The sequence below is a fragment of the Haemorhous mexicanus genome, chromosome 4, assembly GCF_027477595.1.
Source record: "Haemorhous mexicanus isolate bHaeMex1 chromosome 4, bHaeMex1.pri, whole genome shotgun sequence".
In the NCBI taxonomy this organism is placed as follows: Eukaryota; Metazoa; Chordata; class Aves; order Passeriformes; family Fringillidae; genus Haemorhous; species Haemorhous mexicanus.
Window position 1 is genome coordinate 27,215,657 of NC_082344.1, and position 27,451 is coordinate 27,243,107.

Genomic DNA, 27,451 nt, shown 5'->3' on the forward strand with positions numbered 1-27,451 from the left:
TGAAGATTTTGCTTAGATGCCAATATCAAATTAAAATTTTAAAAAGTGTAAATTAAAAGAAAAAAAAATCACTTGCTAGTGTTTCTGAACTTCCAGCGAAATTTTCAAAAAGCCTGAAACAGAGATAAGCCACTTTTTTCAAGTAAGAGAGGAAAAGGTCATTCAAAAGAACAAATTTATTTGAATACTGAGAATCCATACCTCCTTCTTAATCCAAGCCATGCACACACAGCAATTTGATAAGGACTTGGTCATATTAGAGAGATACTTAAAAGAGAACCCCATAAAATCATCATATGAGCTTCTGGTAGTATTTTGAAAATGCTACCTGGGACAACCTTGGTCTTCTCATTCATTAAAATATTCCCTGCTATACACTAAAAATGTTTAAAAATGCAACTTTTTTTATTTGCAGCCATGATGCTCAGTAATAAATTTTACTTATTTCCCTGTCACATTTTGAATAAAAGCTATGCAAAAGCATCTATGAGATGGCTCCTGTATTGCTGTTAATGGGAATTTATCCTCCCATCCCAACTACAGTCATTCTGCACATGGAATAAACCAGTACTGAAGGGAGAAGTGTATTCTGCATGAAGGATAACATCATAACTAAACAGTGCATTTTAATATTATTCCTAAAAATGTGGAGAAGCCCAATACTCAAACCTAATTCCTGCCAGACTGAGCAGTATGGGAAGTATAGTTTATAACAGTGTCCTGCTTTCAGCTGGGATAGGGGAGCTACTTTTCTTCCTAGCAGCTGGTACAGTGCTGTGCTTTGGATTCAGTATGGGAATAATGTTGGTAACACACTGATACTTGGGCTGTTGCTGAGCAGTGCTTACCCTAAATCCAGGATTTTTCAGTTTCCCATGCTCTGGCAGTGAGCAGGTACACAAGAAGCTGGGAGGAAACATGGCTAGGGCAGCAAACCTGAATGTGCCAAGTGGATATTCCAATCCATGGAGCATCTCATGGTCAGTGTACAAACTGGGGAGGCTGGACAGGAGCTGCTGACTGCTCGTCAGGGACAGACTGGGCATGGGTCAGAGCGTGGTGAGCAATTGTGCTGGGCATCACTTCTGTTTCTTGGGGTTTATTCCTCTCTCCCTTGTCTCCCTTTTCATTGCTGTTGATCATTGCTATCTGATTTTGTTTCGCTGACTAAACCGCTGCCATCTCAGCGCAGAGGTTTTACCTGAGTTCGGTTCTCCTCCCGTGGCGCTGTGGGGGCGGGAGCAGCTGGCTGCAGGGTGCTGGGGTCATGGCCAAGGCTAAACCACAACAAATGGCCTAGCTCTTTCCTCTATTTCTTACATTATATGTAACTTATAGCTTCAGGAATTTAATTTAATATTACCTGCTTTTTAAAAAAACAAAATGCTTTTACTATTGCACTTCCCTTCTATTTGACAAAAAGAGCTACAAGAAGTCAGAATAACAACTGCTTAAGGGTGAATGAAATTTATGAACAAACAACCTTAAAAAATATTCTTGCCCTCCCATTTTAATCCTTTTACAGCATTTGTTACAAAATTATATTAAAATATTTATTATTTAAAGTTGTCTCTGCTGTCTATTTAAATGCATCTGTTACATTTTTAGTGCTGTAATGTTCTACCATTTCTTGGAAACTTGTAAAAGAAAAAAGACCGTTTAAAAAAAAGTAAAAAATTCCAATTTATACTTGTTTTACCCAAACAGAGAACTTGTAGGGAAATGTTCATCAAACAGTGAACACTGAACTTGCTTGTGACTCAGGATGCTCCATAAATAGAACACATATTGATGTTATATTTCAGCAGATGCAAATCACCTCCTTTTTTCATTAGGCTATGTCAGAGTCATGCCAAGATTTTTCTCTTTTTGCAGGGCTTTTCTGCCTGCCCTTTTAAAGGATATAACCAAGAACCCATGCTTGTGCTATCTTTAGATTAAATTAAAGGTAATGACTAAATAAAAACAGTAAGGAGCAGGTAGCTAAAATGTTGAGGGATTTTTAGTCAGGCTGTTAAAAAACAGTTTTGTTTTCCCCTCTTCTTTCCAATATCTTATTTTACTGGGAACTTTGCCTTCTGAAGAAAGGTCATCTGAAAAGATTTAAGTATTCCACCCTCTTCAATTTGCATTTTGCTCATGAGAAAATGATTTCTGAACTTTCCAGCAGATTCCCTCAACAAATCCCGGGAAGATATTGACATTTCTGAAGAAAAAAACCCTTCAGAGTTGAGGAAAGAAAGCAACAATCATGAGGAGAAAAACACCCACTTGAAATATTAAAAGAATTTTTGCAGGCCATATTTAGAGCAGCTTAATCTTTATGCCACAGGAAATCACAGCATCCTTTTGCACATTACTACATTTCAAAGTGTGCAACTATTTAATCTGTTAAATGCTAAGCAGCATACTTCCATCAGTATAAACATATTATTTCCTTCTCAGAAAGTGCTAATTGCAATAGGTAGTCAAATGAAATGTTGCATTCTAGGTCTCACTTTTAACCTTCTGGGATGTCTGTGTGCTGGCACAGCCAGCACATCATTCCGGTTTGCAGAAGAACTGATAGCAATGGGACCAAGCTGACACAGCTCAGCATCCATCCCTTTCCCCACTTCTCACCTGCACCAGAAGTGGCTGCAGGGCAGACACAGCCCATAGGATTATTATAGGCAGCTTTGCTAAGACCATCTGTTCACTCTGACTTCACAGTTCCAATATCTGATAAATGTGTTATAGATCCTTTTTCCTGTTAACTAAAGGATCACTTGCAAGCTCGTTTGTAAACAGGAAAGCCCAAGTACTTGTTAAAGCCTTTGGAACAACTTTCTTCTTTTAAGAAGACACAGGAGTACCAGGATGTACTTTGATAGTTTGTTTTCATTAATATAATTACAATACATTCTGGACAGTTACAAAATCTGGGGAATCTGGTCTTCTCCATAGATTTTGATTGCATATTTCAAACAACTGGATGCCTTTCCATTACATCTGAACCCTTTTACTGTAGTCATAGCAAGGACATTCAGTACAGCAACCCTTTTTTGTTGTTGTTGTTGTTTCAGCAACTTTTAGTTCTGTTTTGTGCCCCAGGCTTTTATGTCCACCTTGAATGCTGGTTTAGCTGCTTAGTTAAAAGCCTGCAGCCAGTCTCATGTTACACCAATCCAAAAGAAGACATTTCCACTGGGACAATTTGGAAAAGGGATATATGCAAAATGTTTTCTGGGTCACTTGGAGTAATAGCATTTAGTAAAGTCATATCCTGCTGTAGAACAACAGGAATTGCAGTGAAGTCAGACAAAGTATTTAAATTTTCAGTTTAGGAGAAATATTTGGCTCCACATGAACTGACAGCATTGTTCAAAGATAGCAGTTTTCTCAAACAAAATATATTGCCCATAATACAAGCTATCTGGCATTCTCAAATACAAGAATTTTTCCCCTGCATAACACTGTTAAAATGTAAAAAACATCAGCTACTGAACCTAAAAACATTTTCAACATACTTTGATAAACTTTAAGTACATTGTACTTAGCTGCTTCAGAACACCTCTTTGCATCAGCAGGTGTGGCTACATATAGTTTCCATTTCCAGGCCACTGAGTTACATGATCTTCTATGCAGGAGCCAAACAGTAGGCTTGCTCATTTCTACAAGTCAGTCCAGCTACATTCTGGTCCCAAAAAAACCATACCCTACCTCTTCTGACAAGTGATAGGGTTCTGACCATAGGAGCACACTGCAAAGCAGGAAAGCATTTAAATAGTTGGCAAAAGGGTTGAAAGGCACATTGCTTGTCCTTAGCAAAATTTCCCTGTTCCACTTGCGGTGCCCATTGAGGAATCAGAATTGGGACCTAGCTTGAAATAAAAAAGTAGTAAGAAAATGGAAGCCTGCCAGGAAAAAAAAAAAAAGGTTGCCTTTTTATTTGTGTTTAGTGTTGCATGTTTTCCTCTACCTTTCCAGTGAAAATTAAGGAAGCTATGGATGCATGTTAACCGTACGTATGGACTTACTACTACTGGAATACCAAATGGTAGAGCTGCTGTAAACTGTTGCAAGTACTAAAAGCAATGTTTATAATGGTCTGTACAGCATTTGCAAATATTTACTTTCAAAAGAGATTAGTGTAGTTCTTATTTTTCTCAGCATTGCTTAGAAATGCTAAAAAACTACAACAGCTAAACTGCTACTCTACACCAGATCAATTTACCCCAACAGATATTTAGGAATATATGCCATTATATTTAAAAATACCAAGTTCCTCTAAGTGGTAAACCTAGAAGATTTTACATAGAGTTAGAGATAAAATATTAAAAATTATTGTTTCAACTCCACACACTTGACATCTGAATAGGAGTGATGTAATCATACTATTTATTCCATCAGTGAGACAAAATGTAGTATGGAACTAAATTTCTGAGATTTTTAAATAGAAAGTCATTTAACTCATATATACACAAAGAGTTCTTTCCACAGATATTTACATGGCAAATATGTTAGAGGAGAACCACTATGACTAAGTCTCTACAAGTATAGCATCCTTTCTGAGCTATTCTCTCTGCTGAAAGAATTCACAGAAGCTTTGAAGTAAAATCTAAACAATTAAAGTTACCTATATTTCACAGTAGGTAAAGAAGCCGTTAAATGATATTTCAGCATAAGGTTTCTGGAAACAGCTACACAGTAGAGTTTTACATCCACCCTCTTTTCCAGCATCCATGGTGAAACTAAAGCTCTTCTCAGTTTCAGGAGAGATAACAGCATAGGTAAGATGTGTGTGTAACTGTAGCTCATTCTCCTCGGTAGAGGCTGGTCAGCCGTTCTAGTTCTTTGCAGTTCTCCATGGACATGGACTCTGCTTTCTTTCGGAGGCGGTCGTCTCGATAAACTTTTGCTGCATAAAGTAAGTCTGTTTCTTTAAGGAGAAAAGAGAAAAGATTTTTTTGGTTACAGACTGAATACTTGGCACATGACAGAGTTGTACAAAACACCTCAGGTTTTAACCCTTGCCCTTTTTTCCTTCTCTCTATTTTAACTTTCATCAGACACCACAGAAACAGTACTGCAACAGTTTTCCTTTGCTGGATCTTTGTAACAATTCCATCTTTTTGAGCAGGAAAAGCTGTATCAGCCTTCCAGCTCCCTCAGAGCTCATACAGCAGTATCTGATTAACAAGAAACAAACACATCCTAGCAATCCCCGACAAAAAAATATCAGAAAATCCCCTACTACTTCTGTCAGACCTCATTAAACATTACAAATATAGGCCACTCTCAGTGATCCTGCATTGTTATTGATACCTCTAGCATCTTGCCTGTGCCCCAAAAAATCCAATCTTCATGTTAAGCCCTTTACTTCAACTAATGCTAATTCAGATTGTCAGTGTTCAAAGCTATTAATAATTAAAAGCTCTCTGTATTATACAGGAGCTCAACAGCTTGACATCACTGAGCATTGAAATTCTGCAAAATCTTTTTTGTCATTTCAACTCAAAATGCAAGACATTCCTTAACATCAATTAACCCCGGATAGATTTTAACTGTCAAGGAGATTTAAGACACAACAGATATTTTAAATCCATAAAACCACAAAATCAGCTGTTTCTATAATCAGAAAAGAAAAAGCAAAACCATTAGGAGCCTCTTACTCAAAATCAGTTTGGGCAGTTTTCACAACCTGATAAATTACAAGTACCAAACAACTGGACTGCAGAGACTAAAGCTGGACAGGAACATGTGATCTGACTCAGAGAATTACATTCTATTTGCTTCTGGTCAGTTTAGTGACAGCTCATGAATGAATTATTTTTCCAGTTTTCTATGACTGAAGCTCACCACCTGAAAAGTTAAAACCATCTGGTTTCAACACTGATGTAATTTTAGCAGTGCCGTTCCCACAGAGCTCACAAAATGGTCACAGTTAACAGAATAACTGGTTAAAATTGATGCTGATTTAGATAAGGCTGGTGGTGCTCTTCAGTATTCTTATGCTTTAACACCAAATTCTAGGTTTCTGAAAAGAAGTAACTCATTGTATAATACTAGACCAGAGAAACAGATGGCAAACTAAACCCCCTTGTTTTACAGGATGTGCTGCCTGTCCCTGGTTGCCTGGAAAAGCAGTATTTGTATGTACTGTGGTCCAAGGCAGATTATTTTTTCATCTCTCTGGAAACACCTATGTAAGCTTCTGGTTTATTTATTTACTTGTATAAAAGCACCTAGGGAAATGAGCTATTGCCATGATAAAGTAATGTGGAAGACATGAGAATTCTTAGAAATGGCAGTGAGTTAAGGACAAAAGCTTTGTCATTATCAATTTAGTGTAGTCTTTAATTTTCTGAGAAATGGTCACAGCTAATAAGGCAGCAGGTTAAAATTGCTGATAATTTGCAAATGGTTGTTAGATCACTGAGTAAAATCAAAAGCTAAGTGCACTGGGGACAGTTTTAAAGTGAGAAACAGCAGGGGACCTTACACTTACTTTTGCATTGAGATATTGTAATAATACAAGCACTTCCTTCTTGCCTCAGGCAATTTATTTTTATAGTAGTGCATGACTTCATGAAATTGCACATATTACCAAACTTACTTTGTTGCCTCTCTTTCCAACAGTTATTACGAATGTTGGATACATAATCTTCTTCCACGCTCTTTTCCACTTTCTGTAACGACACTCCTTTGTATTCATTTCTGAAGTCCTTATTGACATAATAAATAACACCCAAATTTTCTGTCTGCATTTTTATGGTCTGCCCTGTACTTCTGCACAAAAGGAGGCAGGGGGGAGAGAAAGAGTAAATATTAATTTGATTATTGTTTTTACACCACAAATAGACTTTAAAAAAATATTGCCCTTACAGAATAGTACCAGCACATTCCCAAATTTGCCATTTCAAGACGAATAATTAAAAGAATGGCTCTATAATCTGCTAGAGAATAAAATTATTGCATTTACCTAAACATTAAACTTCTGCTGCTTAAACAATTGATCTCAAAAAAAATCCACTTTACTAAGACACTTATTTCATACCTCTTTAGCCAAAGAAAAGTTTTAATAATAGAAAATTACATTCAAACTCAACAGAAACAGGTTACTATTCTGTAGCAACCCAGTGCAGCATCTCCATTCCGAAGTGTTTGCTGCCAGCCCTGATAAATTCATTTTCCTGCTGGCATTCTGTAGATTAAAAATCAAAGACCAGATGCAAGCATTTTGGCAGAAAAGCTTTTCTAAGCATTACAACAGCTTAGTTGCAGAAGGGAAAAACATCCTACTCCAGAAATAGAGAACTTTGAAAAACAGGAGAAAAGAAACCTTTCTGTTGTGGGGCTCTGCAAGGAACTAGGGCTCTTTAAAACCAGTGCAGTAAGTGGGCTATTCCTACCAGCTAGCTGCACGCTTGATTCAAGTCACTTATTTCTCACAAGAAAAAAAGGTTTAAATATCCTACTGTATGAAACAGGTAAGTTTCACAAGTAGAATTCTGCACAAGAAAAAGAAGATTTTACTATCACCTAGAATGAAGCAAAGAACAGACAATCTTCCCAGCCATCATCTGTTTAACACTTAAATGAGGATGAGAAAGTTGCTTTCAAGTTCTTCACCTTCTACAAACACAGATTACCCCCAAAAGAGTAATGAGCCTTAGAAGATTTCAGGTTTTGATTAACTATGTTGGAGATGCAAATACCTTTGCAACATGCCATGTTGCATGGACCCACTGCCTTGTACTAGACCTCCTGAACTCCAGGTACTGCTGACCTCTTTTCTCCATTATATTCTTATAGCATGTTCTTTGCACCTGAAGTTTTTGTTCTGCTTCATCTACACCTTCCCTCTCTTTCTTCACTGTGGGAAATCAAAGATCAACTAATGGAAGACTCTCCACAATGCTTCTAAGTGGGAGAGGGTGATTACAATACCTTCCCCTCTGCTTTAAGGTGATGTAATTAATCATTACTTACGATCGTGGGTATAAGGCGTAAGGAGGGTTAGAAACCATCAACTGGCTCAACAAGGAGACAAAGATCAACACAATAATAGGCATCAACTGAATGACCATAGAGAAACCTCCCTAAGGAAAAAAGCAGATTCAGGTATTTCATAATTCATCAAGCAAACAGGTAAATCTGACAATACTTATTGCTAAGTGTGACTTTTTGCTTTAAGCCTCAAAAGCTGCTAGGAAAACAGTAACAGCAAACACTGTGGTATTATCTGAACTTTCAAATGCATACACAATATTCACACAGTGCTCGAGCTGCAGGAGTTCATGGGTTAGCATGTAACACAAGCAACTATCACATCAAAGCTGGATTCAGCTGCACTGTATGCCATGATTTGGTCTCATCTATACAGTGATATGTGATTATACAGGACTAGAGATAATTCATGTAGGTGAATACTGAGCCATAAGTTCAATTCTTACCTCAGCCCAAATAAATTTTTCAATGACTACAAGGATTAGTGGCCACAATTAGTGGCATATATAGGTTAATAATACCTAGTCACCAGTAAGAGAGTGACATACAACATCAGGTTTGCAAAACCAGGCTATTACCTTCTCAAATTTGCATGCCTATTTACCAGTCAGTAAGCGAACCACCCACTGAAGTTTAAAATACTCAACTGGCAGGTACAAATCCTCCTCTACAGTGCAGAGCTCCTGTACAATCACAATACTGAAAGCAAATTTTGTAGGTTAAAGCCAATGGTGCTTAAACTTACATCACCCCTCTCTTCCTCCCTCTCGTGCCCACTCTGACGGTGCTGATTTGGATGGCTGTAGCCAGCACGACCATTAGAAAATGAGTGTACACTACCTGAGGAAGGAACATCCACATTTAAAACATGTACAAAAACACTATTTAGAGGTCAGTACAGAAACAACATAAAGCACTTTACATTACTGCACAACAGACATAAAATGACGTTAAGGTATCTCGAAATTTTAAAGTTGCTTAAAGTATTTTAGGCTGTATGATAGTAATCCCAAAGAACTGACATTTTTGGGATTTAGCAACACTGGAGGGAAAAATAAACTGATGCACATTGTAGAGCTGGGGATCAAGGCTGACTGGAATTATTCTACTATTTTATAACATCATAAACTCTAATGCCACTCAGGGCAGTATGTCTCGACAATTATGCTGATATATACAAATACCTGTTGGAAAGGCCCCTCCAAAAAACATGTTGAACAGATCCTCTGGAGTAATATCTGCCTCACAACCTCTATGGAAGTTGAATCTGCCATTGCTAGGGTGATTGCAAGTTTGCTCTTCACTGCCTGTAAGGTCATACTGCTTTCGTTTCTCTGGATTACTCAGCACAGCATACGCATTGCCGATTTCTGAAGCAAGGAATAAAACACAACTCCCATAAATGCATGATAAAAGCTATTCCAGCATGAAAATTGTAATTTCAAAGTCAAAAATAGGCAGCAAACGATGCAATTTACTGTATGTTACAAAACAGCTACAGTAGAACAAGGTCCAGAAACATCTCCACTTTTCTTAGAATAGCTTCCACAACGTTTCCCACCACCGCTATCCAAAGGCCTTTTATCCTGTTAAACAAGGCAGAAGGCAGGGGAGCTTTGTTTCCTTTTCTAGAGGAACACCTACCCTTGTGGAAATGTTCTCTCTCACTGCAGTTACAAAAAAAGCATCAAGCATTACAATGAGACTCTGGAGCTGAGTAACTGCAGTTTGCTCTGGCAGCTAGCTTTAAAAACCATCATGGACTCAGCAGGTTTTCTTTGGTTTCATTTGGTAAGTGGGCATTTCTTGGAATGCACCAACTTCATTGTCTACAAGAGTGTGAGTGTATTTTTCTTCATGCTTCTGAAGGTATTTGTGGGTTACAGTAATAACACAAAGTTCTGCATGATGTAACCTGAGGAGTAGAATATGCATGCGTGACAGGAATGTGTGTGTTCCTCGGGCGGTCAACGTGACCTCAGTGTTTGGAGGGCCTGGCCTGGATGCTTGTCCCTGTTTATGCTATGGTATCACAAATGAACAGCTTTCATTTTGGCAGCAGAAAGGAAAAAAAACCTCACTTAGGTAAGCATAGAAAATATCAGCAAGAAAACCCACATATACTGCTGACTTCAGAAGTTTTTTTCTTGCTGTGCACAGACATAATGATCTGGTAGATTGATGGAAAGTTTGTGATGCCACTTGATGAACAATCTTCACTCAGTCAGATCTTCATTAAACCCTTTCTGCCTTTCTCTCTACTCTCTCCTCCAGGCCTCTCCAACAAAAGAGCTCTTTTGCAGCCAACAACCCAAGGCCCAGGGATTATGATTTTCAGTGTTGAAAAGTCATCAGTCATCAAAAGTTCGTGGAAGGTGCAACATTATAACTTCAACACAGGCAAATAAGACTGTGGCTTTATAATGAATATTTTTAATGTTATCCAATCTAAGCAAAAGTTAATGAGTTTTAGCTACATGTATTTTAAGATGCCCTTAGGAAAAAACCTAAGCAATTCCTTTAAGTGGAGGTGAAAACCCAAAGAAATGAAGCCTGTATTTTGAACTGAAGCATGTTACAAACTGACATCAAATATTGTTCTGTTGCTCAGTACAAGGATAAAATTGGTAGTAAAAATTTAGATTTTCCCAAGAATTAAAAACTAAGAGCGATAAATCAGGTGACTGCACATAAAGTGGAGTTACCCTACTGTCACAATATGCCTGTTTGTTACTTGCTCTTGATTATCTGGTGCTAATTCACAACAGATTTGATTACAATATAATTTTCTTTTCAAAAAGGACATAAAAATGAAAAAAAAAAGCCACTGCTCAAAAGTTTCAAAAGAAAGATTTTTGATTAAATTGATAAAAGATGGCAGGAGTTATTACATTTGCACAAACTTTTTGATTTAAAATTCACTTCGGTAAGACTGCTCAGTTCAATACAAGAGTAGTATTAGGTTGGTCAAGATCTAAGCACCTTACCTATCGTGAAATGCAATTCTGTTTTATACTGTGACCTTTCCTCAAAATAAAGCATTATTATGAAATAAAAACTATTGTTATAAACTCCTTTTCTCAGATGGATGTCAGAAACTGATCAGATATCTTTAAAGGAAAACTAAACCATACATTTACTCAGCCATACAAAAGGATTACAATAATTTCAATGCAAGAAAATGCTAGTTGTCATTAAATAATTTTTGGTCAATGAGATTCCCCTATAAAATTTTCTGTTCATTTACTCATCTAGTTAAAAACCAGAAAGTGAAATTCAGCTGAAGAAATTAGACTTGTATAAAGTGCTCACATTAAAAAAAATACTAAGAAGCTGATTTTTAACATTTTAAAGATTATTTATATGAAATGCTATTAACAAGGAAGAACTATTTTATTTCCAGGGCCTGAGACAATTTTATAGGAATAGTATCTTTTAGATAAAGACATCACATAGCTGTATTAAATAAATCAATAGCAATCAACCTTCCTGCTCTGCTGTATCTACTTTTCATCTGGAATTGTTAATATATTATTATAATTACCTCTTAAAGTCTGTATCAGAAGTCTTGCTCAGGACTTTTTTTTCCCCTCCCCAATTTAAGTGTTTTATCCGAATGATTTTTTCAAATGTCTGCATGTAAACCTCACACAGGAAAAAAATAAAAAGATGTACCATGATCAGATTGTTTATGCATTATCATTTCTTACAGATTCACATTTTCCTTCATCTGATATGAAGCTGTGGTTTTCTTTAAAAGGCTTTTCTTCAATAACTTCCCTTGTGTAGGGCTAAGCTGGGCAGCCTTAAATAAGGTCAAGTCAGACTATAAATTTTACCTAAAAAATGGTCAAAGGCAACTACTAGTAAGGCCATGATTGAACTCAGGTGTTTTTACGCAGAAAAAATAGTAAAACTACAGAAATACAAGAAATTCTAAGGAAGAGGCAACTTAGTGTGGCACGTGATTCAGAAAAAACTGCATTTTGCTATTAAGGATTGCTTTTTTTTCTAGCTCAAGTACAGTAAAGATCCAAGGCAATAAAATTCAATGACTACATTAAGTCAACAACAATAAAAAAGTACAATTGGGTTTCACAGATTAAGTATTTACTCCCTGTACTGAACATTACAGTCAGTTTTCTGAAAACAAGCCCTACTGCCAAAGTCCATGTTATTTATCTATACTTCTAATATAACAAAGGTCAAATATTTTCTTGAATAAAAATGTCAGTCCAACAACAGCTAAAAAACACATTTACATTTGTAAAAATACAAGCAATCAATGTAGACAAATATTTGGATTTGAAGTTTAATCATAAAATAAATTTAAAGTAAAAATGGTGTTTTACTTTTAAAAGCCTCTGTTGCTCCAGGTGCATGGTTTTTGTCTGGGTGGAATTTCAAAGCAAGTTTTCTATAAGCCTTCTTTAGGTCTTCTTCACCTGCATCCTTTGACACTCCAAGGACTTCATAATAATTTTTACATTTCTTTATACTGCAAAAGAAAATGATGTAAAATATTGCAAGCACAAAGATGTAAAAGTAATGGGTTAACACACACCTGTGAATGAGGTCATACACTACACTGGTGCATTATATTACATCTTTTGCTTTCAATATAAATTATTTTTTAAATATCCACTCTAGAAACAAAGAATGTCATTTTTTCATAATAAACTCACTATTGAGCTTATTATGTAAATTTGTTTTACTTCTACTGTAGAACTATCACAGTTGTAAGAAAAGGTTTCAGTTTGCAACTACTGTAGCATTTCCTCATCCACAATTACACTAATATTGCTGTTAATAATGCATAAAAAGAATGTTCCAAATTTACTTTGCACAACTAGCAGGTAGGAAAACGTGTTTTGACTGTAAACAGCAAATGCACTTCAGTAAGAAGGATATAAAACAAGCACCTCCCTTTCTCCAAACTAAAGTCTAATCATACCATCACTCAAGCATTCACTTTTCAGGGAATAAAACATGTGAGAATACTTCTGCTGCTAGGAATGCACCTGGATCCTAACAATCTTTCTGTAAGTGTTTATGTATACTCAAAATCCCACTATCAGCTCCAGCAATTACATATTTAGCTTATCTCATATAATCAAGTGTAGCATTTTTTTAAAACTCAAACCTCAGAAATATTCTTTTTGTAGGCTGTCTAACCCAGACAGGAAAAGCAAAATCTGGAAATGATGTAATGATTTAGTATACTTCGCAATACCCCAAAAGAAAGAAAGAGCACTTAGAGAAAAAGTGAGAACATTTATTCTTTGTGGGCAGGAAGAACTGATCAAACCAGTAAATACAGCTTAACAATCAGACCAAGTTACTTGGGTAAAAATTCAGAAAGAAAAGGCTGAATTCCAAACTTGCACTGCAGAAATGAGGCACACTGACACGGGGTGCATGCCAAAAGAAATGGGCTGGTCTGAGCAAGAAACAGAAATTACATCCAAAAATACTTTAAAAGCTTCATGTGAGTCTCTTCCCATGGCTGTAATTGTATCTGCATTCTTTTACATGCACAAATGTCTACATAAATTTGGGTTTAATGTTTCCAAGATTATACACAGGGCAGCCCTGTGGAAAACAAGGGGGCAAGCAAGCCTTTGGCATTCTCATGGAATGAGAATCCTGTAATTAAGGGAATGTGAGCATCACAAGTACAACCACACCATCATGTGTGGTCCGTCCTACTTCCCAGATTGATCAAATCAAGTTTCATTTGAGGGATCCTCTTTCCTGTGTTCAAATACAGAAGCTTTTATGGAAGCCTCGGTGTAATGCTCACAAGAGCACTGAACTGAATGTATGCAGGCAGCTGCCAACACAAACATCCTGTGAAATAAATATAGCTCATTATATTGAAGTAACATTTAATAAGGTCCAATTAGGAAGCTGATAGAGCTAACTAAAAAGAACACAGTGAATCCACCAAGAAAGGGTGGAAAGAAAATACATTAAATTATACTCCTGAGTACTGGAAACTTTTTTTTTTTGCAATCTGTACAAGCAGAAAGAAGTGTGGTAGTGTACAGATCCCTTAATCCATAGCCTCAATGCCAAGATGACTTATGAACTGTACCAAGAACAGGTAGCTTTATTTAAATGTCTAACAGTATCAAATTAGGCTTTTATTTCATGAAATTGCTATCTCAGCATCCAATCTAAGTTCTCTTTAAAAATTGTTTCTGAACTATCTGTTTGTGGGCCAATCTCCTCAGAACTTTGGTTGATATAAAATTACATAGCAAGCCATCAACATTTAGCAAAGCTGTTATTGTTTTAGCATTAGAACTCTGGTGTTAAACATTTATTCATTTGTTTTTAAGCACTGTGCATCCCCAACAACTCTCTCCCTCAACAGCATATCGTCATTTTTCATGAAAAAAAAAAACACCAACAGGGAAGTTTATTTATTTGCAATATACATTCATTTTACAACTCTAGGATGCCAAAAGGAGAAATATTGGGGGGAAAAAAAAAAGAACAATGCAACAGATGCCAACCTGTACTTTTAACTCCCCAAAATCCACTTGAGAGCTCCCTCCTGTTCACAACCAGTGGATGTTCCACAGTGGATGACCCTCAAAGGAGAAGCAGAAATGGTGGGTATCTACCAAAAGATCTAAAGGATTAATGCAATCACCTCCATGCAACAGCTATCCTGAACCTGGCCCACAAATGAGGTATTGTTATTATTGAGAAATGTGTTCAGCTGAGGTATAACACGTTTCTCTTTTTTCTTTGCAAGTCTTTCCTAGTGGTAAATGAAAAATTCTACAAACACAATGTGGAACATGCATATACATACGGAAATTTTGCAGTTTAGCAGGACTTTGGATTAGGCAGATCAAGCTTTAAAGCTAAAACATATTAAATGCTCTTACAAATGCACAGGGGCCAAAAACCATACCTAAGCCTGGAATTTTCAGCAGTGACCTTATGCTATGAAGCCCTTGCCACACTCTGCCATTAGCCAACAGTTTTACACCATTGCTTGGCCACCTCAAGGCAAAAACCACCTGGACTGTAAGTTGCCAGCATCTGGTTAATGCAGTTTCCTCCTGGGAGGGAGTCAGTGACTTTTGCCAGGAGGTTTCTGACGGAGCAAAATTATGATTGCAATAATAACAGGATAACACCTCTGTTTTTCCCCCCTCAGCTGAGTTCATGTGAGTTCTGCACCAAAACTTGCACTGGGGATGATGGGACAAGCAAAGATGATTAGAAGGAGTTTTCCAGTTAAACAAAGTTATCAGTGTTTGCGATGTACTCCTGAGAAGTAAAACTTTAATGCATCACAAATGGAAGCTGGTAAGTCAGTTTATCACAGGACAAGTGTGGGGTCACCAGGACTCAGGTCACACATGGCTGTGCAGCCACAAGGCTTCTGTAACACTGCTGGACCACACAGCCCACTCTCAGATGCCCCAGCACACAGCCTCAGATGCCCCATCCCTCCTCATCCTTTAAGAGATGCTCCAAGTCTACTTTCCTCAAAACTCTCCTGATGAGAAATTTCTCTCCAGCTGCTGGAAGCTGTTGGAAGCCATGGACAATTTGATCCTGGTCCCTCAGAAGATGCAGACATTTTTGGACATATTCCTCACCTCTTTACTTTAGTGGACTGACCTGACAATCCTCATTCAGCCAGAAACCTTCACCTGCACCACTGAATTATTCTGTGGAGATTTGTCATGGGAAGGCAGGTGGATGGAAGGATCCACTCCTTTCTCAATTTTCTCTTACTACAGGGCACAAGAATCAGCCAGTAAAGGCAGGGAAAAATTAAGGGTAAAATCAGTGGAGGTTCTGGAAAAGCTCCATCACTGATGTTACTGCTGGCTTTTAACTGCACCTGAAACCTCTGCAACACTCTCAGCCTGAACAGCTTCCTGAATGCTGCATTTCAAATTGTTGTTTGTTTGGTCTTGCTACCCTTAAGGCACTGCAGTTCCTACTGCTACTTTTCTTGCATACATAAACTCCACACAGTCATTTCCTTTTAAAATTCTAATGTACACATCACTTGCTTACTAACTGCCCATTTTGTATTGAATGGGTTATTTTTGTTGTTCTTTATTTCTGGCTTATTTGAAGTTTGGTGTTTTCACTGATACTTTGCTTGGGGTTTTGGTTTTTTGTGAATTGCTTTTCTTGTACTTTTCATTTCTGGTTGGACCACTTCTGTATCTGAATTACTATCAAATTATTTCTGTTATTTCTCTCCTTGTTGAATTCTTAGTCCCCTGCCAACACCTTGGCACTGTCCTTCTGATTAACAGATTTGCTGGCTGTTCCTGAAATAACATCTTTTACAGAATAGACTTCCCAAACTGCAGGAGAGCAAGTGATGGCCTACATTCATGCCCAATCTGTTGACAGAGGTATCTCATCACAACTTGCAAAGCTCCACTATCCCAGCTTGCAGCTGACAAGGCACTTGCAGTAGAACTGGTCAGCCAGCTTCAAACTGCAGCACCAACAACTCTGCTGGATGCTGGGCTCCTCCCCATGCTCTGATGGCTGACAGCAGAGGAAGCCCTTCAGGTCCTGAACGGCTCTTATCACCTGCAGAAACCTTAGGGCTGCCACCACTGGCTCTCCTGTGACTATGAAAGGATGTGATCTTAATGCTGTGCTTGTCAGATCACTTTTCAAATCTACAATTCAGATTAGGTCAGCACTGCCAGCTTTTATCAGATTAACAAAACCTATCAGAGATGCTTGCCTTACTGTATCAAATACCTGCAGCAATGCACAATCATGAAATTTGGAGTATGATGAGGTATTTCAAAGGATCTTCCAAAGCCTCACAGGAATAGCACAAAAGACAAATACTTCAACCAGAAGTATGTCAAGGGGGCCACAATTATTTCTCCCAATGGTAATCTGAACTGAGCAGCAGTGAGCAGCAATGTGAATGTTAGTGACAAAGAATCCAGCAAGAGGAAGCTATTCTGACTTCAGATCCTAGAGTTGAGCAGAAAAACACAGTAAAATGTAGACCAAAATCTATACAGGTCAAATTTCAAATTATGCCAGAGAGCCTGATGCAAATGGTATCTTGCAGCTGAGCTGGGAATGTGTCAGTCACAGTTTGGGTGACAAACATGGGCTGAAAGAAGTGCTCTAGATTGGGAAGAGAAGGTCACAGCATTGTCAAGGAACTCACGCTGGTACCAGCATATCCCTAGTTTCTGAAACAAATGCAGCAGAACTCTCAGACTTCTGTTGCACTGACAGATTCAGCAACACATTAGGGTGCTTGTCTTACTACCTTGCTCTTGAATGTACCTGATCAGTTTGTTTCTACTGTGTGTATTATATGAAATAGTCAAGGCAGCATTTACATCAGCATACTTTTCTCCAGATTTTATTTAATATTTTATTTTAGTTATGAGCTTTCTGACTAAGTCCATTGTGTCTTCTCCATCACTTTTCTGTGACAGGCTCTATGACTATGATTTCTACCTTAATTTCTAAACCATTCAACTGGATATTTCAACAATTCATGGCATTTCTACAGCCTAATTAAAGGCATGCCCTGATTTCCTTGCTTTGGTGTTTTTTTTTTTTTTAACACATACTGATTGCTCTTATTAATCCACTTCCAATTAATTATCTTCTTGACACTATGCTAGAAAAGAACCAATATCTCTCTTTTTGCTGGATTTGCGAAAGTGTCAGCAGAATGCTTGGAAAAAGTCAGTCACTCAACTTATACTCCTACTTTGATCCATGAAGTGTGTAGAGGCAATTTTTTGGTTCACTATATGAATTCAAATCAAGCTACTGATTATTCCTGACTACTACTCGATAACACTTAATCCTGCCTTGCAAGGTTTCTACAGAACTCATGCCTCCATTCGTTTGGTTTGATTCTGTCTCAAAAATCCAAATAAAACTTGATTCTTGTGCTTTCTTCCAAGAAGCAGGCACTGGCAAGGCAGGAAAAGCAGTATTCTATCACAGTTTTCACAACACAACAATGCAAATTTAGCATACTACTAGTCATGGCAGTTTTCTTTCAGATGTCAAAAAGGCAATATGGAATCCGTGCTATGGCTTATTGACTAAAAAAAAAAGAGACCAAAGAGGTCAAACACCATGTGCATTCTAAGATAATTTAAAGAGACCCTGTATAAAACATACAACATGAAAATGCCTGATCTTTTTGTCACATGATTCTCACACACTTGTCTTAGGCTGACATTGCTTGCGTAGCTTTCAGTTGCCTAGAGACTTCTAGGGCACTTGCTCTAAGAAGGCATTAAGTCTCCTGTGGGTCCTAGCATATTTCTGCTAGTTTCCTGTCAATATCTCCCAGATGCAGGTCACATAAGGGTGTTAAGGCAACTTGATCCAGTTCTCAGTGACAAGGTAAGAATCATTAAGAAAAAGATGCAGATGCATTTGTAGGTAAAATCCCTACAAATGGGATTTTCAAAGCATTTCCACTTAAAAGCAACAAAGTGCTGCGGTATCTCTCAACCTTCAAACTGTCACACTGAAATAGCAAGCACAGCTCCCACAAAGAGCAGCATTACCCAGCACTTATGCAATCAAAGGAAATATGTTACATCTTACGCCTCTCTCTGTTGAGCAGAACTGTTATGGTAACTTGCTAGTGATCAGTGTCCCCTGTGTATGTGGAAAAAATGAAGCCAGCACAGAGGTGCTTGTTTGTACTCACAGCTACTCACATTACTAGAGTAACCCTGATGAAAATTAATGAAGCTAAATTAGTTACATTGCTTCAAGCATATCCTCACTGTGCTTCTTAAATCTGCTGTCACAAGCAAATTCAAGATAGCTGTACAATTCCAGGAACTTTAATCAGTGATCCAAGCCAGGAAGCTCAGAGCCAGTCGCCCTGACAGGTCAGTAAAGCTTACAACAAAAGCACTGGAAACGGCGTGGAAGTGTAGCTGAAAGTGGAAGTTATTGGTTCAGAATATTTGAGGATAATGACTTTTCGAATAATGCACACGCAAAACACTCTATTTGTCCAGCGTCCATGCTGAGTGTCAGAATTCATTGAAGTCTGGAGGTTTTGCTACCTTGCTGTCTATAAACTTCTTCCCTTATGGAAAAAAAAGACAACTACTGGCATGAAATACTGTTTAAAACCACCTCTTTTCACACACAATTTCTTTAACCAATTCAAACATCTGAAAACCATTCCACTGCGGAACAGCAGAAGCATATGGTGGTGACAAACTCTATTCTCTAAAGAATACCCTCCCCAAAGGGGCATGTTTCATTTAATTGGAAAAATCTGGGGCCTGACTGAAGCAATATCATATGCTGTCTGTCATGTTTCCAACTGGACAGCTCATTCTCACTGTGGTTTAAACATTAACTTTCTCTCAGTTATCATCGCTGAATGTGTTATATTTTTCTATTTAGTTTTAGGCCATTGTTTGTATTTAATTCTGCTCTCCTTGGCAAGGCACACATGTTTTTTTAATTCTTAACCACAAATTTTTTAAGTGGTTTATGTCACTAAATAATAACATGACAAACATTTCAAAACTTTCAACATGAACTCAAAACTTGCTCTGTTGATCACTCCACATCTAAACAAAAAATTCATCTCTCTCTAAAGGTTCATGAAGTGCTGTATTAAAGGATGGCAGCATTCCCCAAGCAAAGGTGAAGACATTGTTTTAAGTGATATGTTAAACAAACGAACATGGGTTGTTCTGTAAGGTATTACAATCACTTATTTTGCAAAGATCTTGGTAGGTTTTAAAACTCTATATTCAACATTCAATATTCTTGAATCAACGTTGCATCAAGATTATTCTCAATGTGCGATTCTTGAACAGCCCTGACTCTGGGCCTGATCTCAACAAACTGGATTAAGCTTATATAGCATCTAACAAATCCCTTCAAGAAAGCAATACCCAATACCACAAAAGCCTACCAGAGAAAAAAGCTAGCTCTACAACACCATTTCAGTCCAGACAAAGTAGGTAAGGTACCTTCTGCTAAAACAAACAAACAGACTGATCTTGCAGGGAGCCTGATGTCGAAGCAGACTGCAGCTCAGAATGGCACGTCACAGGTGAGTGACTATTGGCACCAAGACAGCCCTCCTTGCAGCAGCTTTTTGGGAGTATGTGACATGTCTTATTTTGACCTAAGCCACATTTACAGAGGACTTCTTTCTGGATATTTTGTCTCACACATGTGTGTACAAGCACACAATCTACAATCATTTTAACAAAAACATACAGGCTTATCCAGGTTTTACTTTAGATGTATCACAAAAGGTAATAATATTAATTAAGCAGAGATGATGGTAAATGAAAAGCACTAGTAAATAACACCAAGAGGATAACCATGTGAGAGCTGCTGCTGTCTACCTGCCTGAGTGTAGAGCTTCTGTATCAACAAAGAAAAAACTACTTCCTTCCTCACTGTTAGCACAGCTGAACAGATTACTGAAATTCAGGAAGATCCAAGATTCTATCAACAATAACATACATTTCACAGATGCACACAAACTGGCACCCCCCCCCCCAATTTCTGTTATGCACTACATCCAATACACACAAACTATGAGACAGGGACCTCTTGATTTCCCTTCAAGCTCCCTTGAAAATATTTGGGCTAGGCTTATGTGAAAATACCGGGGTTTGAGCTGTGCAATTTCCTTGCTATATCCATATTTCTTTAGCAGAAACCCAGGCACCTATGAAACAATATTTTTCTTGCTCCTACAGCCAGCAAGTAGGCAATAATAACATGACTTGAGACTTACTTGCCTCAAAAGGGCATTTTTATTGACCTTTGTTTCTTTTCCCACATCCTTTCCTGAAGTCACCTCATCTTAATACTATCAAGCTCCACTAAGCAGAGTTTATACAGCAACTCAGACGATGCGTTCCAGTGCTTCTCAGACACCTTTACATTCAAACCAAAATAATTTTAACATTTGTCTAAGACCAGCCTGTACAGCAAGATTAGCTTGAAAATAAACTTTAGGAGTGACCGTGTATCTTTAGTATAAAAATATTGAATAGAAACACTGTCCTGTAAGCTGTACAACAGAATTTTCATAACTTTTTCCATTTACCATGAGATCTACTCAATAACTATTTTGAGTATTATTTTTCCATAAAGTAGCCTTAATAGTATGAAGAAAGGAGTAGCATCTTTGTTGCAAAAAGTGACAGTGTCTTATTTGGTGTTTAAAACCAGCAAAACTCCTCCTTCCAGTCAAAGTTCAGTACAAGTAACCCCTCTGAGCTAACCTCAAACTTCCTGTGGCTCCTTTAGATGACAGAGTTGAAAGGGTAAGTAGATAATACACAGAATGAAAAGCAGTGACATATTTAAGGCATACCTTAATACTCCTTCCATTTGGTCTTTGCTGTAGCCTTTTCCACTTTCACCTGCAGCAGATGCATTGCTGTCCTTCGTGCTGTTGGGCTTACTTTGATCACTGTTACTGGCTGGTTTTCGGCAGTAAGCGCCTCCCCCAGCAGTACTTCCATTCTTCATAATAGCTTCCAACAAAACTATAAAAACAACAGTATATCATAGTATCATTAAAGGTATTAGTGAATAAGTCAGGGCTCTCAAGTATCTCAGATGAGAGCATCACATGACAAGACTAACTGCTACATCCTCCTTCCTTACTGATCACCACTTTGTGTCACAAATGTTTCTGCAGCCAGTCTAACAATTCCTTTTCGTGGCAAAACTATGGAAAAGTGTTTCAAAATTAGTGACCAGACTCCTCCCATCCATCTCTGCCAAGGTAATGTAACACTGGAGAGAATTTGTCCAGGTGCTTTATTTCTAGATGTTTTTAAGCGGCACTGAACCTGTGCCTTGGGGTGAAAACATCTGAACACCTGAATAAGCAACTGCAAATTGAAGAAGAGGAACTAATCTTACACTCTATAGAAAGTACAAATTATTCCACACAGACATCAAGCCCATCTCCAGCACATTTCAGCTCCTACAGTACATACCTATCTGTAACCTGAGTCATTACTGCCACAAACTGATGCTCTATTCCTTCCAGGCAATATCAGCTGAAATTCAAACCACTGTTAAAATGCCACAACCAGCCAAGGACCAGCCAAGCACACCCAGCTCAAGACCTGAATCTTGAAAACCAGTTGGCTTCTGCTAGTTCTTGAAATGTTCTTTCATTCCATGTTCCAGCAGATCTCAAATTTAGCAGTTTTAATAAGCATTATACACAAAGTCCAGTTTTTCTTTCTGTATATAAGCCTGTATTTTGGGGGTACCTGTCTTACCAATGAATCAGAAACAATACCATTCTAACACAATGGACTGCACACAAAGTATAATATAGACCAAAGATTATTAAATAGTCCACCTTTCCTGAAAACAGATTCCTTCAGAGCAACAAGGCAAACTACATAGGCTAAATTTGTTTAATAAAGAAAATGAATTACTATTTGCATTAAAAATGCACTAATAAAAAATGCTAAGGAAAAATGTCCCATGCACTGTGAAAGCACAGCACTTTCTTCTAGAAAGGCAGTGGGAAGAATCCTTAAGAATTTTCTCTTAAATGAAAAAAAAAATTCTCCTCTGCTTAGCACGGTCTTTCTTAGAGCAGCAGAAAACTGGGATCCTACACATCATAGCTTGTGTATCACAGGAAGAAAAGAAAGTGGAGCTTTGTTGAAAAGGAGGGCCACCACTTCTTAAAAGCTCCCCAGTATTTACTTTTACATTCACTTATTAGTGAATAGCTACACTCAGCCAGAACGAGTCAGTCAGCTGACTTCAGAGCCAGTCCTGCCCTCCGCCTGCCTCAGCAAGCCTCATGGATTGATCAGATCAGGCTCTTTACAGCAGATATAAGGAAACAACTAAGCTTTAGATGTCTAGTTGTAAATGAAGGCACGCTCTCACTACAAATGAAATCTGGAGCTTGAAAACAGGAGAGCTACAGTTGCATTATGGACTAGAACTGAAGGACATAGTCAATATTTGCAATACTTTATTCTAATATCCTCTGTTGTCGCATATGAAGTTCTGAGGTAAATGAAGTAACAACTCCAACGAGGTGACCAGATCTGCAGATTAAGAGCTAATCAAGAACTGAGCTTTGAACAGACAGTGCCCTGGGAATGGAGCACATTCAGTCTGAATGTGCTCCAAAGAAGTGCAACCGGAAAGCAAAACAAAAAAATAATTATCTTTCTATCCAGTAAGTATGACATTTAACAATGGCATCGCATAGAATCCTACTGAACATGTGGCCTTCTTGAAAAGATGCTTACTCAAAGTTTTGCAGTTCCTCCTTTTATATTGGTATTGTTCTAGAAATTTCTCATCCCTGCCCCAACATTTATGCAGAATCTGTGGGAGCAGAAATGGCAGAAACGCAGGCACGGGCAACAGTTTGCATTTTTAACATCCAGTGTTTCTTCACAGCAAGCATGGCTCTAAGTCTCTTAATGAATAGGTTTGGTTGCAGTATACTTTAAACATCACTATTTCCTAATCCCCTTCTCAGACCTCATAATGGAGCTGCATTGCTGAGAATACAATGCAGGATGCTTAAAAAAATAAAATTCAAATATATCAGTGTGAGCTTCTTAAAATAGCAGGACACAGCGTACACAAACATGCTATTGTCCTACACTGAAAAAGAAAACCACACAAAGGGTATGGGGCCATTGTTTCCTTCAAATAGAAGATACAGTTTAGATATTCAGAAAATACTCTGACTCTTCCATGAATTGCTGGTGGTAAAAGCAGCTGTTAGAATGCAATACTAACTCTGCATTTAAGAAAACTTTCACTGTGCATCTAGTATTTCAAAATACAGCATACGGGGAACCAAAGATATATTTTGTTAGCAGGTAAGACAACGAGTCTTATCTCTGAGTGTGTCTGAAGCCTCTCTTGTGTGTACTATTACCTGCTGTTGAATGAAAGATCCTTGGACTACATTTGATTCCATTATGCATTGAACATGACCCCCCCCTCCCCCCCACTTTCACTAATGGAAGAATTCTGTTTAATTCAGAATTTGTCCTAATGCAACACCCTAAAAATCAAACTGACATGCTCCCAAAAAATATGTTTTTAGAGGCAGCATCAGAAACGGGGCAAGAAAATCTTAAGAAGCACTGAAAAAATAAAGTTTTCCTTAACATTGTTTTCCTGCCTTCAAACAAAAGGGAACCTAAGTTTGAAAGGGACACCTTGTCCTTTGTTATCTTTAAACTCACTCTAAAAAATCTTTTCCAGACAAGCAGTTAGGTTCTGTTCAGTTTCAAGAAGAATCATTAGTAAAAACCAAAATCAAACGATTTTCTAGGAAAGAATGACATCAATATGGACACTGCTACTATGAAGTTATTAGCTCAGTATCATTAAATAAGCACTGCCCTTATATTTCACACTAGTAAAGCCTTAAAATAGCACTGCTGCAGTCAGCGTATTTGAGGCAGCCTTTGTTTAGCAAAACTAAACTTCACTGATGACTGAACTAGTGCTGAATGCCCTTTAAATGTAAATGTTGCCAAAAGCAGATCACACATAGCATTGTTTTAGAGACAATAGTTAAAACCTATTCTCTGCCCTTTTGCACTCCACTACAACATCAGGAGGAGGAAGCTCCCACCAGTAAAAGATTCAGCATTACCATTCTCATTGCTTTTACGACTGACAACTTTGTTTGTGAAATGGTGGGCAATTGTTCTCAAAACGATACCAAAGGTACAGCACACGAACAATCTGCAACTTCAGGGAGAAATTAGTTCAACTACCTTCCAACCCACACTCCAGGGAAAAATAAGTGAGCAGAGAGGCAACTGGAGCTGCACCACATTGTCCTAACACCATAAAAACCCAACACATTATGACTGTAAAATGAGAATTTGTGTTAGAACTAAATGGGCCCAGAAAACCTTAATTGCTTCTTTCTCTCTGGTATGTGCTATGACACATTTTTGATTACCTGAATTATGAATTGCAGGTTTGATTCTTTTCTTCAAGTGGACCCCCAACTAAAAGATGCCAATGAAAGCAATTTAATTTGTTCTTAGTGTAAAATGCCAGTTGTAAATTATTGCAGCCCTTCCAGAACCTGAAAAAGAGACAGTCTGTGTCCTTGCACTTTACTGCACTTTCAGGAGGGCCATTTAAGTGCCTCAAACTTTAAAACCAAAATAAATTCATTGAGTTGGTGGTGTTTTGGGAGGAAATGTGATAACTTTAGAAGATTTAACAACCTCCACAGACAGAAAACTGAAGCACAGAGATATTAGAAGTTTACAGAGTCCCCTAATTTCTAAGTACCTAGTTCAAATCAGGCCTAGGGCCTGAACTTTTTCAGTGGTATTAGGGCATCTGCAATTCTCTTTAGCTTCAGATGGAGCTTTAACTGCCCACCAGTTCCACAAATCAGGCCCTTGTTTCAAGCTGAATACCTGAAAAATGAAGCACAAACAATTAGCTGGTCACTAATGGAAACGGTGTGAACTGACTTATTTAACATCACACAGAAATTCTGTGAAGCTTTTTAAGGAGACTTTCCCCAGATTACAGCCCACTACCAAAAGGCCAAATTCTTTTCCCCAGGTTTGTACCTCATTTGTGAATGACTTTGCTAATTTCCACAGTGAATAAAACAAGTGTCCTACAGACAATAGCCTAATTAGCCATCTATTTCTTGCACTGAATACTTTATAATGGTGGTTATGTAGTGGCAGTCCTACTTAAAAAAAAAAAAAAAAAAATGCTCCAAACAAGTCAGATTTTTTCCTGAAAGCTACTGTAATTCTTTGAGATATAAGATGATAACAAGCTGTGTGAAGCAGACGAAGCTATTTGCTCTCCTTGGTGAAAGAAGCTGAATTGAAATCCTCTGCCTTCCTGCCTCCTGAACAACACAGATTCCAAAAAGCTCCAAGTATTTTCATGCATGTCATGTTCTCAAGCCACAGAAATTTAGGGGAATATGGCAACATCCATGCTGTCTTGCAGGAGAAAAAACAAACACTTGAAAAAATTAAACACTACTTAAAAAAGAAAAGCGCCAGTGAAGTCTTCATTTATTGTTTGCATATAAGAAGAAGTCAGGAGATAAGAGGCCCAAAAATGTTCACTGCATCTCCTCACAGCAACTTCCAGTCAAGATTTGGCCTCAGACTTCCACAGCAGAAATGGCAAATGTTGAGGCCTTTTAAGTGGTACAGGGCACAGAAGTTGTTCCTACTCCTTGCACAGCACACACCACGTAAGTGAGAACCAGAGGAACGCAACAAGTCCCTGCTGCATCCAAAGGTGTTTTGAGCTGACTTCTGGCACTGTGTGACAGAAAGGCTCCAAGACAGGTAACAGTTCTACATACACTGAAACCTTACTACTCTTCCTTTGAAACAATTATTTCTAAACACTTTCTGCTAAAAGGTTGCTAAAATTTTTTTTGTTTTAGTATGGAATAGTCAGGAGAGCTAATTACGTCTTGGGGGTGCCACATATTCTATTTTCTTTAGCAAAGGTAAACCCGGGTGCAATTCCTACGGGGCTGCTGTACAACCAAAAGGGAACCAAACCCAAGAAAACGCAAAACACAAGTATATTAGAGAATGAAGACACGGTCCACTCTGGAGATGCAGCTCTCATTGCAAACTGTTAGAGAGGGGTGATTCACAGTGACAGAAAAGAAGCCAACCCAGCCTGTCTCGGCCTGGGGCCTGAGATGTCCTGATGTTAATCGGGGCTAAACCTCGTCTGTACGGCTGCGCTTTTACTGATGGCTGTAGGGAGGAGAGGGAATGCAGGCGAGGAGCTGGGTCGGCCCTGGGAGATTCCCGCTGGCACCGGGGGAGGTAAACCCACTCCTCCGCAGCGCCTGACGCCAGAGTCATGCACTGGCGGGGGAAGGCACCTGCCCCGAGCGCTGCCCCTGGGCACACACTCCTCTCCCAGGCGAGCCGCGCACCCCGCCAGAGCCCCCGGGCTGCCTTTGGGCCGGGTCCCGCTGGCCTCGGCCTGCACGGCCCCCCCGGGGGAGGCCCCCCCCGCCTCCGCCCTCCTGCGGGCCTCGCGGTCGGTCCGGGCTCGTCCCGGGCACCGGGAGCGGGGAGGGGGCCGGGCTTCACCTCGGGCCGTCTCGGTCGGGTAGAGCTTCTGCGCCTTGTTCAGGAAGCGGAGGGCGCGGTCGCGGTTCCCGGCCTCCAGCGCCTCCCGCGCGATCCCGATGCACTTCTCGGCCTCGTCCCGGTTCCCCTCCATGGGCTTCTCCTTCCGCCGCCTCCGCCCGCCGCAGCGCAGAGAGAAGGGGCCCGAAGCCAGAGCGGAGGCGGGCGGGGCGGAGGCGCCGAGAGCGGCGCGGGGCGTCAGGCGGGGCTGCGCTCACTCCGCAGGGCTCATCCCGCCGCTGCCCCGGCGCTGCCGCAGCCCCAGCGCGGCGCTCGCACCGGCGCCA

General features: G+C 39.0%; 1 protein-coding gene across 4 annotated transcripts; it reads right to left on the bottom strand.

Moving 5' to 3' along the window:
• Positions 1–158: 158 nt before the first annotated feature.
• On the bottom strand, positions 159–27,451 carry DNAJB14 (DnaJ heat shock protein family (Hsp40) member B14). Of its 4 annotated transcripts, XM_059844172.1 has the most exons (10): positions 27,126–27,263; positions 25,318–25,448; positions 24,977–25,105; positions 21,365–21,539; positions 12,345–12,490; positions 9,177–9,362; positions 8,738–8,832; positions 7,975–8,084; positions 6,599–6,771; positions 159–4,921 (listed from the first exon to the last, which is right to left on the bottom strand). In XM_059844172.1, exons 4-10 carry the CDS (start codon positions 21,520–21,522, stop codon positions 4,797–4,799), a joined length of 993 nt encoding a protein of 330 aa, XP_059700155.1. In that variant the 5' UTR covers positions 21,523–21,539; positions 24,977–25,105; positions 25,318–25,448; positions 27,126–27,263; the 3' UTR covers positions 159–4,796. The 4 variants fall into 4 exon arrangements, 3 of the variants coding, with proteins under 3 accessions (XP_059700155.1, XP_059700154.1, XP_059700153.1); XM_059844171.1 differs by lacking the exon at positions 24,977–25,105; XM_059844170.1 differs by lacking the exons at positions 24,977–25,105; positions 25,318–25,448 and having other exon boundaries at positions 27,126–27,441.

Coding starts and splice junctions, on each gene's coding strand:
- DNAJB14 (XM_059844170.1), bottom strand. CDS start 27,258: ATGGAGGGGAACCGGGACGAGGCCGAGAAGTGCATCGGGATCGCGCGG. Junction 21,540..27,125: donor CCCGACCGAGACGGCCCGAG/GTGAAGCCCGGC, acceptor TTGTTTTTATAG/TTTTGTTGGAAGCTATTATG. Junction 6,772..7,974: donor TACGCCTTATACCCACGATC/GTAAGTAATGAT, acceptor CCTTTTGTGCAG/AAGTACAGGGCAGACCATAA.